This window comes from Notolepis coatsorum (genome assembly GCF_963971535.1).
Source record: "Notolepis coatsorum genome assembly, chromosome: 20".
NCBI lineage: Eukaryota > Metazoa > Chordata > Actinopteri > Aulopiformes > Paralepididae > Notolepis > Notolepis coatsorum.
The window spans coordinates 11,817,607-11,830,101 of NC_140184.1; the positions used below are offsets into that span (position 1 = coordinate 11,817,607).

General features: G+C 45.1%; 1 protein-coding gene across 1 annotated transcript in view; it reads right to left on the bottom strand.

Annotated features, from left to right (window-relative positions):
- The window catches only part of samd4a (sterile alpha motif domain containing 4A), a gene marked incomplete at its 3' end in the record, with an annotated part of 140,365 nt that overhangs the window by 48,845 nt on the left and 79,025 nt on the right, over positions 1-12,495 (bottom strand). The window contains 5 exon segments of the mRNA XM_084337658.1: positions 926-980; positions 982-1,020; positions 1,023-1,147; positions 1,150-1,275; positions 1,278-1,556. Coding sequence (XP_084193784.1) covers positions 926-980; positions 982-1,020; positions 1,023-1,147; positions 1,150-1,275; positions 1,278-1,556 — 624 coding nt within the window.

Sequence of the window (12,495 nt, forward strand, 5' to 3'; positions counted from 1 at the left end):
GACGGTTTGAAGAAGGTGCGGCGGCAGTGAGGAGCGTTTTGTTCTCGTTTTCATGTTAGTCAGAGGGCTCTTTAACCCTTTCACTACCACACTACAGAAGGTTGACCCTTTCACCGCCACACTACAGAAGGTTGACCCTCTCTCACCGCCACACTACAGAAGGTTAACCTGCTGTTAGTGTGGTATAGTGAAAGCGTTAAACCTTAAAAATAAATCCTCCCCAAATAAATCAGATGACACTGGAATGCATGGTTTGGCCCTCTGCCCCCCCCCCCCCCCCCCCCCCCGATACAATCAATAACTAAATCTAGCCACCGCCGATGAGAGTCACGACTGGGCAACTGTGATACGTTTCAAAATCGCCGGCCGAATTATGGTAAATAATTTAAAACTCAACAACAACAACAACAACAACAACAACAACAACAACACAACAACTCTTTCTTTTTACGCTAAACGAGGACGATTTTGTCCCAAAAATAGACCACAACCCACGGTTCTTATGACTCCCAATTCATACAGGAATCGGCCGTCGGTAGAGATTAACCCTTTCGCTGCCGCACTAACACACGGTTAACCTTTTCACTGCGACAATACACAGAAGGTTAACCCTTTCACTGCCACACAACAGCCGGTTAACCCCTTTCACTGCCACACGACACAGAAGGTTAACCTTTACTATCACACAACCGACGGTCGTTATAACCTTCCGTCGTGTGTGGCAGTGAAAGGGTTAATAATATCACGCATTCGGATTCCATCCGGGGCCGTGAGCCACTCTCTCTCTCAGTATGAACGAGCATCTCGAGTGTCACCTTGGAGATAAAGATAAAGATACGTCGGGACAATAAGGGGGGGGGGGGGCTTAGGAGGAGAGCCGGGACACCGGAGGGGGGTGAGAGGGGGGGGGGGCGTGTGTACTCACTGGTGCTGCCTCCTCCGCCCCCCGTGCCCACGGTGTTGATGGTGGACGGCACCGAGGGACGACGGGTAGAGGGCCAGGTGGCCGTTCTCGCAGCCTGCTGCTGCTGCTGGAGCCAGGCCCCGCCCCCCAGCCCCGAGTCCCGGGAGCCCTGCCAGCCGTTCAGCCGGTCGTCCGAGCCGTAGCGCTGGTGGTGTGCAGCAGCGGGTAGAGCCCGCGACGACTACGTGTTGGAGAGGACGAGCCCGACGACGAGAGGGTGGATGGAGGCGTGGACTGGTGCTGCTGCTGCTGCTGGAGGTGGAGGTGGGGGGGCCCGCCGGCGGGAGGAGGAGGAGGAGGCCTCTCCAGGAGTCGCCCCGGGCCGCGGCCCTCTCCTCCAGGTGGTTGAGCCAGAGGGCCAGGGCGGAGCGGTCCTCCAGGGAGGTGGCCGGGTGGATGAGGGCGTAGGAGAGCAGCTGCCGGGACTCCTCCAGGTGGCGGCCGTGCTCGATGGTGTGGGCCAGGATGCGCGGGAGCAGGCGCATGTACTCCCCCTTGGCCTCCACGTTGCCGGGCTTCAGGAGCGGGAGGTGCGTGAGGACCAGGGAGATGACGCGCTCCTTGGGTTCGCCTTGCCACTGGCTGATCACCACTGTGAGAGAGAGAGGGAGGGAGGGAGGGAGGGAGGGGATGAGGATCATCACACGTTCACATGAGTCTTTTAGCTGAATGTTTTTATCCAAAGCGACTTACGAGTTCTGTACAAACAGGAAGGGTGCAACTCTTTCAACTGAGTGCTAACAATGTTCACCAAACAGTGCTGAAGCCTGAGCCGCTGCAGTGTTGAGTGCAGAGTATTACAGACATATTATTAGCATAGTAGGTAGTAATAATGGTAAACGGTGCATTTATATAGCAGCTTTTATCCAAAGCGCTTTACAATTTGTTCCTCACATTCACCCGTTCACTCACACACTGATGGTGGACCATGCAAGGTGCCAACCTGCTCATCGGGAGCAGTTAGGGGTTAAGTGTCTTACATCACCAACAACATCACTGTTGAATCCTACATCACTGTTGAATCCTACATCACTGTTGATCCTACATCACTGTTGAATCCTACATCATCACCATCATCACTGTTGAATCCTACATCACTGTTGAATCCTACATCACTGTTGAATCCTACATCATCACCATCATCACTGTTGAATCCTACATCACTGTTGAATCCTACATCATCACCATCATCACTGTTGAATCCTACATCACTGTTGAATCCTACATCACTGTTGAATCCTACATCACTGTTGAATCCTACATCACTGTTGAATCCTACATCACTGTTGAATCCTACATCATCACCATCATCACTGTTGAATCCTACATCACTGTTGAATCCTACATCACTGTTGAATCCTGATGCATCACTGTTGAATCCTACATCATCACCATCATCACTGTTGAATCCTACAATCACTGTTGAATCCTACATCACCAACACCATCACTCAATTCACAAAACAGAATAAAGGATAAGATAACATTTCTTGGACTCAACAAATTAACAAACTACCGGAAATATAGAATAAATTGCAAATGTATGTAATATGATGAGGAAATATTTAGATTGTGATACCAGAGTTGCACAGTGAAGATGAAGCTGCAGATAGATGGATGGATAGATAGATAGATTGGCCCCTATATATAACCTGTGCGAGTGGAGAAGAATATTTGGGAGTAGTGATTTCAACCCTTGCATTCGCATTTCACTCCTAAATTAATCCAAAGCATGTGATGACATCACTCACGCGAGCTGCACACTCAGGTATGAACAGCGGGAAGAATCGACTGAGCACTCACTGTGATTGTGCACGCAGCTTGTAGATGCCAGTCCGATTAGCTACTAGGCTAAAAATGAAGAAAACCACCAGTAACTTTAGTATTGCGTAATATTTTCGACGTGTTGGACCTAGTGAGCCGTCTAATGAAAATGTGACAGAGAACAGTGAGCCAGCAGTGGCAGTAGCCCACCGTTACAGGTATGGCTAACGTCGTTAGCAACAGCAACATGGCTAGCTCTAGTACATCAGCATATTTACCCGACCATAGCAAGCATTAGTCTCTCATATCTCTCAGTTCCTTTGCTCAGAGAGCCCGTACTGTATTGTACCCATTCTGCAATCAGTTAATAAAGTTTCAATCAATCAGACAAATGTATAGAAAAGCTTTTATATAACATAATATATATATATATATATATCATTTCTTTGCAGTAAAATCCTCATGCCTAGTTTGGGTCCTGCTCCTGTGGAGCGCTGGTACTCGTGGGCGGCGGGGAGTGAACGTTTTGTTTTGATTTATCGTGTAGCCTAATGGCGGACTTTTCCGGAAGTAAAAAAACAAATACGGGCTTGCCAATTGGTGGTAAGAACAGCAGAGGTGGGTGCAAGCGGTGTGACGTAATTGGCAGAATCGGACTGTCAATCAAAATTGTTCTGTTGTGGTACCTGACATGCATTGCAAACTCAGATATTATGGGATAACACTGGATAACATGAGGCTTTGGTTGAGCGAGATACAGTGCCGTCTGCGATAGATTCTTCAACCCTCCCTATGACCGACCAGTGGGGGCCCATGCGAGCAACGATCAAGACAGGGGAGGGGGGGAATTGGCACGACTAAATTGGGAATGGAGAAAAACAGAAAAAGAAGGAGAAAAAGTGGATAAAAAAAATAATATATATATATATATATATACATACAGTACTTTCATTAAAAAAATTGGGATTTGTTATTTAAAAAAGTGCCCCTAAAAATATTCTGTGCCCCTACATTTTCATTTAGGGGCACCTGTGCCCCAAGTGAAAAAGCTTAGCGTACAGCCCTGTAGATAGATAGATAGATAGATAGATAGATAGATAGATAGATAGATAGATAGATAGATAGATAGATAGATAGATAGAGAGATAGAGAGATAGAGATAGAGAGATGGATAGATAGGTAGATTAGATATAGATATAGACAGACAGACAGATAGGCGGACAGATAGATATAGACAGACAGACAGACAGATATATAGAACACATGGATGGTTAAAGATAGAGGAGGACCAGATGCTTATGGTTGAACTGAGGCGCACGCCATCCTTCTATTTCGCCCCTTCCCTCAATAACCGCCCCATAAGCGGTTAGTAGCAGATCTATACATAACCAGGAGGTCATGGAGTCTCTATTGTTGTCTGAGTCAGTAAGCAGAGAAGCTCATTCCAATCGTCCTGGACCAGGAGCTATACATACCTGGAGGTCAGGGCAACTCCTCTGGACAACAACACAAACAGGATGCAGGCAGCAGACACCATTCACTTCCTGTGTGGACACGGAGCAGCAGTGCTGTATGTGTGTGTGTGTTTTTATGTATGTATGTTTTTGTTTGTTTGTTTGTATGCATGCATGTATGTATGTGGTGGAAACAGAGATACATTTTGGCAAATCATTTCTACTGGTATGTGTAATTCAAATAAAGCATTTGAAGTGTGTGTCTGTGTGTCTGTGTGTGTCTGTGTGTGTCTGTGTGTGTCTGTGTGTCTGTGTGTGTCTGTGTGTGTCTGTGTGTGTCTGTGTGTGTCTGTGTGTGTCTGTGTGTGTCTGTGAGTCTGTGAGTCTGTGAAACGTGTGCGTTCCCTTTCCGTCACTGTGTCCGTAGATCCGGTGAATAATTCAGCCATGAAGGTCTCGTCTATAAATCCAGCCTAGCAGATAGGAAGCCAGCCGCTCTGCATCCAATATATGCTAATGTCGTATCCAACTCCACACAGCAACCAAAAGCTCATGTCTGTCGGAGTGAGACCACAGATCCCTCTGTGACGCTGCAGGCGTGGTCCACCTCAGGCCAAGAAAACACACCAGGGCTGAAGGATGTATCAAAAAGCACTACATACCCGGGTCTACAAATCATATTCTACGCCTTTGTTGGGTACAAAAATCACATTATCATCATTTTAATACTTCTGTCAATGAAAATGAAATAATGATGCAAAAAATACTATTGCTTCTAATATAATCAAATCGCAATGTCCGTCAAAAGACATTTACAATATATTTTGCCCACGTCATACCGCCCTAACACACACACACACACACACACACACACACACACACACACACACACACACACACACACACACACACACACACACACACACACACACACACACACACACACACACACACGAGTGTCTTCCACTACTGTCCGCAAGAGTGTTGGCCTATCTCTGCCAGGGAGGTCATGCAGGGGTCAGGTCTAGTGGCAGGGGTCAAGGGTCAGGTCAGCCCTGCTTAGAAAGAACCCTCTGATACATCATGTCACTTAATGAGAGAAGATGATCTGCAGACACCAGAGAGAGAGAGAGAGAGACAGAGAGAGATAGAGAGAGAGAGACAGAGAGAGATAGAGAGAGAGAGACAGAGAGAGAGAGACAGAGAGAGAGACAGAGAGAGAGAGAGACAGAGAGAGATAGACAGAGAGATAGAGAGACCATGAGAGAGATAGAGGGAAAGACAGAGATAGATAAGGTAGATAGAGATATATAGATAAGACCAAAAAAAGAGGAAAGAGGGGAGAAAGATATAAAGAAGAGGGACAGAGAGATAGATAAGGTAGAGAGAGGAGAGGGGAGAGAGATATAAAGAAGAGGGAAAGAGAGATAGATAAGGTAGAGAGAGGAGAGGGGAGAGAGATATAAAGAAGAGAGACAGAGAGATAGATAAGGTAGAGAGGAGAGGGGGAGAGAGATAAAGACAGGAGAGAGGGGGAGATAGATAAGGTAGAGAGAGGAGAGGGGCGGGAAAGGGAGAGGGGGGACATAGAGATGGATAGATAAGACAGTGAGAGAGAGAGGGGGGAGATAGAGATGGATAGATAAAACAGTGAGAGAGAGAGGGAGGGAGGGATACAGGGAGAGAGGGGGGAGATAGAGATGGATAGATAAGACAGTGAGAGAGAGAGAGAAAGAGAAAGAGAGAGAGAGAGAGAGAGAGAGAGAGAGAGAGAGAGAGAGAGAGAGAGAGAGAGAGAGAGAGAGAGAGAGAGAGAGAGAGAGTGAGAGCGAGAAATGTCACCACTCTGATCCACACTTTCCAGATTAGAATGACAGAGCAGAGAGAAGGAAAAGAGCAAAGTGGAGGAGAGAGGTGGATGTGAGGTGGACATGATGAAACAGGGGAAACTGAAGAGGGAGAGAGGGAGAGGGGGACAGAGGGAAAGAGAGGGAGAGAGAAAGAGGGAGGGAGAGAGAAAGAGGGAGGGAGAGAGAGGGGGACGGAGGGAAAGAGAGGGAGAGAGAGGGAGGGAGGGAGGAGGAGAGAGAAAGAAAGAGAAAGAGAGCCAGAGTACCCCCCCCCCCACTCCAGGTATGATGTAATCCAGGGGTTCCCAAACTTTTCAGGCCGGGACCCAGAAAATAAGGCGTCAGAGAGCCGCGGCCCAATGCACATCGTCAGGCTTTAGTTATTCATTTATATGTGCTATTTATGAGAGGGCTAACTTGTTGCAAAATAATAATGATAATAATAATAGCCTCATTAAAATACTATTGTTGCTTCGGTTGTTTTCAGCGTTTTATGTGCATAATCTGTTATTTAGTTTGAAATGTTCGTTGAAATAAGTAGATTTTTCGTTTTTGTTTATTTATTAAGTTAATATAAAACCATATAGTCACATTTTAGAATACAATGGAATAGAATTTTAGAATACAACTAGAAACACTGTCCTGGCCTGCTTCTAAGTTCAGTGGCCTGACAAAAAAAAAAAAAAAAAAAAATCCTTTTTTTTCCTTTTCTTTTTGGAAATCATCTCGTGGCCCTCCCGTGGCTGCTCGCGGCCCACCTTTGGGTCGCGACCCCGACTTTGGGAATCACTGATGTAATCCATCATTCCTCTGACTGAGGTAAACCCTGTTCCTTCTCACAACAAGACCTGATTAAAGTCCTGTAGCTGAGAGAGACACTGATTAAAGTCCTGTAGCTGAGAGAGAGAGAGACGCTGATTAAAGTCTGTAGCTGAGAGAGAGACACTGATTAAAGTCATGTAGCTGAGAGAGAGAGAGAGACACTGATTAAAGTCCTGTAGCTGAGAGAGAGAGAGACGCTGATTAAAGTCTGTAGCTGAGAGAGAGACACTGATTAAAGTCATGTAGCTGAGAGAGAGAGAGAGACACTGATTAAAGTCCTGTAGCTGAGAGAGAGACACTGATTACAGTGTAGCTGAGAGAGAGAGAGACACTGATTAAAGTCCTGTAGCTGAGAGAGAGAGAGACACTGATTAAAGTCCTGTAGCTGAGAGAGAGAGACTGATTAAAGTCATGTAGCTGAGAGAGAGAGAGAGACACTGATTAAAGTCCTGTAGCTGAGAGAGAGACACTGATTAAAGTCATGTAGCTGAGAGAGAGAGAGAGAGAGACACTGATTAAAGTCCTGTAGCTGAGAGAGAGACACTGATTACAGTGTAGCTGAGAGAGAGAGAGAGAGAGAGAGAGACACTGATTAAAGTCCTGTAGCTGAGAGAGAGACACTGATTAAAGTCATGTAGCTGAGAGAGAGAGAGAGACACTGATTAAAGTCCTGTAGCTGAGAGAGAGACACTGATTACAGTGTAGCTGAGAGAGAGAGAGACACTGATTAAAGTCCTGTAGCTGAGAGAGAGACACTGATTAAAGTCATGTAGCTGAGAGAGAGAGACACTGATTAAAGTCCTGTAGCTGAGAGAGAGACACTGATTAAAGTCCTGTAGCTGAGAGAGAGACACTGATTAAAGTCCTGTAGAGAGAGAGAGAGATACACTGATTAAAATCCTGTAGCTGAAAGAGAGAGACACTGATTAAAGTCCTGTAGCTGAGACACTGATTAAAGTCCTGTAGAGAGAGAGAGAGAGAGAGAGAGAGAGAGAGAGAGAGAGAGACACTGATTAAAGTCCTGTAGAGAGAGAGAGAGAGAGAGAGAGAGAGAGAGACACTGATTAAAGTCCTGTAGAGAGAGAGAGAGAGACTGATTAAAGTCCTGTAACTGAGACACTGATTAAAGTCCTGTAACTGAGACACTGATTAAAGTCCTGTAACTAAGACACTGATTTATAAGCATCTACATTTAAACCTTCTCTTTTTGTCATTTAGATTTATTTAAAGTTATTTTAAAGTACATTTCTTTTAAGTGTGTGTGCGTGTGTGCGTGTGTGTGTGCGTGTGTGTGTGTGTGTGTGCGTGCGTGTGTGTGTGTGTGTGAAAATAAACACATCAAAAGGCTGTTTGTTTGGTCTCTCTCTCTCTCTCCCTCCCTCTCCCTCTTTCTCTCTAAGGACAGTGGTGCTGGGGGGGGGGGGGGGCAGATATAGAAAACAACAGCCTAGTCATCTTAGACATCCTCTCTTCCCCCCCCCCCCCCCACACACACACACGTCCTTCCTGAATACAGTGATACAGACACACAGTAGGTTACATGTAGCAGCTCTAACCCTGTCACAGATGTCGCTTATTACACTGCCATAATTCCCAGTCCTAACGAATGAAATTCGTTAAAATGGTCTACACATAGTTCAGAGTCTTAGAAAGAACACTATGTGGTCTATGAAATGGTCTACACATAGTTCAGAGTTCTTAGAAAGACCAGGGCACTATGTGGTCTATGAAATGGTCTACACATAGTTCAGAGTTCTTAGAAAGACCAGGGCACTATGTGGTCTATGAAATGGTCTACACATAGTTCAGAGTTCTTAGAAAGACCAGGGCACTATGTGGTCTATGAAATGGTCTACACATAGTTCAGAGTTCTTAGAAAGACCAGGGCACTATGTCTCCCTAATCTCTCTCAGCAGAATCTCCACTTCTATATAATTGTGGTCGCTTTAAGGGAGGGTTCATTGATTTGACCTATAGGTGAATAGCTGTATAATCTTTCCATCACTGTGGCCTACCGATCATGTTGGTTGCCACCAAGAATATTGTTATCCAGGATGGCTGTGGTCAAGTCAAGAGTCAAGTCAAGAGTTTTATTTGTCACGGCATACAAGTATACAATGAAATGCGGGGGGGTCTTGCCCGCAACGATTATGCATAATACAATAATAAGAATATAATAAGAATCCAATAGAACGACATTGTGCAATAATACAAGTAATCAAAGTAGGGCATATCGGTATATGTACATGAGTTTCTACAGAGCATGGTAGGACATGCTAGGTCCTGTGGTAGTACAATACACTGTTAGCTACGGATGAGGCACTGCTATACATGGTCATGGTTTAACCACTGTTGCTATGCCAGTGATTTCAAATGAAGTAAGACAAACTTGCCTAGAAATAAATGCCATTAGTGAAGTTAAGAGCATCTCACGGCTAAAGAACAAGTTCAATTACTCTTAATTTTGTTTGTGGAATCTACATTTTGGGGGGAAATTCCGTTGCAACCCCTTGAACCTATTAGCATTAGCAACGACAGAGGCTAACACAGGAAGCACGCCGTTGACACCACAGCTGTCATGGATAACAACAATGTTCTCCATGGTAATCCACACATACGTGATCGGTAAATGAGAGAAAAATGTCCGAACCTTCCTTTTAAGAGCAGCCAGCTTCTCCTGAAAGGCAGCTGCTTTGACACGTCATTGTTGAGGAGCTGAGTGGTCACAGAGGTTGTGTCTGAAACACCTTCAACTGGTTCAATATCGGAAACCTGCGAGGTATTAAATGGTAAATGGTAGGGGTGGGGGGGGGGGGGGGGGAATCGATACGTAGTAGTATCACGATACTTTGCGTGGCGATACTGTATCAATACAGGGACGCCAAGTATCGATATTTAATTTTGTATATAAAAAGAAAATACCTGTAATAGTACAGTAGTCCACACACACGCGCACATGTGCATTCAGTTAAGTTGGAATATGACTGTAATACAAACAGTTCAGTTTGTCAGGTACATGCAACACAGATTACAGTGTTTACATCTGTCTGCTTGAGAAAATACCATATATTTAGTATCGCAATACTATCGTATCGTGACTCAAGTATCGTGATAGTATCGTATCGTGAGGCCTCTGGTGATTCCCACCCCTAGTAAATGGACTGCATTTATATATACCATTTTTCTTGGGTCTGCCAACCACTCAAAACGCTTTACAACTTGTACATGAATGATGCTCAAGTGTCTGGTGCTTTTCTAGACACTCAAGTGCTTTACAATAATGTAGGGTGGAGATTGCCTCCTTCACCACCACTGTAGCACCCGACCTTGGGGCTACGCAGACTTGATGGCTGACATACAAACCAGGCACACTTCACCCGACACACAATGGCTGAAAGGCTCAGGAAGACAGGAGTCACAGCCACACAAGCATTCGTTTTACAGAGGAGAGTGGAGACCTGCTGTGAAAACAGAAATGGCAGAAGGACTTACAGTTACTGGTTAATAAATATTTGGACATCGACACAATGTTCATAATTTTGGCTCTGTGTAGACCACCACAATGGATTTGAAATGAAACAATCACGATGTGCTTTAAGTGCAACTTTCTAGATGTGCCTCCCCATTTTTAAGGGACCACAATTAATTGGACAATTGGCTGCTCAGCTGTTCCATAGCCAGGTGTGTGTTATTCCCTCATTATTTAATTTACAAGGAACAGATAAAAGGAGAGAGAGCTGTCACTATCAGTGAAGCAAGCCATCATTAGACTGAGAAATCAAAACAAACCCATCAGAGAGATAGCCAAAAGATTAGGTGTGGCCAAATCAACTATTTGGTACATTCTTAAAAAGAAAGAACACACTGGTGAGCTCAGCAACACCAAAAGACATGGAAGACCACATAAAACAACTGTGGTGGGTGACAGAATAATTATTTCCCTGGTGAAGAAAAGCCCCTTCACAACAGTTGGCCAGATCAAGAACACTCTCCAGGAGGTAGGCGTATCTGTGTCAAAGTCAAGAATCAAGAGAAGACTTCACCAGAGTCAGTACAAAGGTTCACCACAAGATTTAAACCATTGGTGGTGAGCCTCAAAAACAGGAAGACCAGATTAGGGTTTGCCAGAAAACATAAAAAAAAATTGTGTGACAAAGTTGAGACAAAGATCAACTTGTACCAGAATGATGGGAAAAGAAGAGTATGGGGAAGGAAAGGAACTGCTCATGATCCAAAGCATACCACCTCATCAGTGAAGCGTGGTGGTGGTAGTGTTATGGCATGGTGGGCATGTATACCACCTCATCAGTGAAGCGTGGTGGTGGTAGTGTTATGGCGTGGGCATGTATACCACCTCATCAGTGAAGCGTGGTGGTGGTAGTGTTATGGCGTGGGCATGTATACCACCTCATCAGTGAAGCATGGTGGTGGTAGTGTTATGGCGTGGGCATGTATACCACCTCATCAGTGAAGCGTGGTGGTGGTAGTGTTATGGCACGGTGGGCATGTATACCACCTCATCAGTGAAGCGTGGTGGTGGTAGTGTTATGGCACGGTGGGCATGTATGGCTGCCAATGGAACTGGTTCCCTTGTATTCATTGATGATATGACTGCTGACAAAAGCAGCAGGGTGAATTCTAAAGTGTTTCAGACAGTATTTTCTGCTCATATTCAGCCAAATCCTTCAGAACTCATTGGACGGTGCGTCACAGTGCAGATGAGCGACAATGACCTGAGGCATACTGTGAAAGCAACCAAAGAGTTTTTTAAGGCAAAGAAGTGGAATGTTATGCAATGTTGGCCAAGTCAATCACCTGACCTGAATCCAATGGAGCATGTATTTCACTTGCTGAAGACACAACTGAAGGGAAAATGCCCCAAGAACAAGCAGGAACTGAAAACAGTTACAGTAGAGGCCTGGCAGAGCGTCATCACCAGGGACGAACCCCAGCGTCTGGTCATGTCTAGGGGTTTCAGACATCAGGCTGTCATTGACCGCAAAGGATTTGGAACCAAGTATTGAAAGTGACTATTTGATTTATGATCGTTAGTTTGTCCAATTGCTTTTGGTCCCTTAAAAAGGGAGGGGTGCACACGTAGAAACTGTTGTTTAGAGTTGTTCCGATACCGATACCAATATCGGAAAAGCCGCCGATACTGGCTAAAATGCTGGTATCGGTATCGGCGAGTACCCTCTAATGCTGCGCTCCGATACCATATGACGTAATTTATCAACAACACTGGTCTGTTGAGTAAGCATTATAAAACAAACGTGTGCTTAATCGATTAAAGTGTCAATGCCATTTGTCATTTTAACAACAGATACTTTCTTAAATGTCATCGTCCCGACAGAGCGGTGTTGACGGGGAGCTCATGGGTTCGCTTGGTGGCTGGTGTTATTAGCATTGAACAGCTAACCGAAAGCTAGCTTTAACATTACCTTGGCTAAAGTTGGGGCTATTCATATAATCCAGCAATAATGGCTGCAGACCTGCAAGCAAAGTACAGCAAGTTGGCAAAGGAGTATTCCAAGTTAAATCACAATGTCACCAGTAACGTTACAGTCTTCTATGGTCTTCCCATATACCGGTAGCTCATGCTAGCTAACGGTAACGTCGTCATTGCACAATTGCACGTCGCG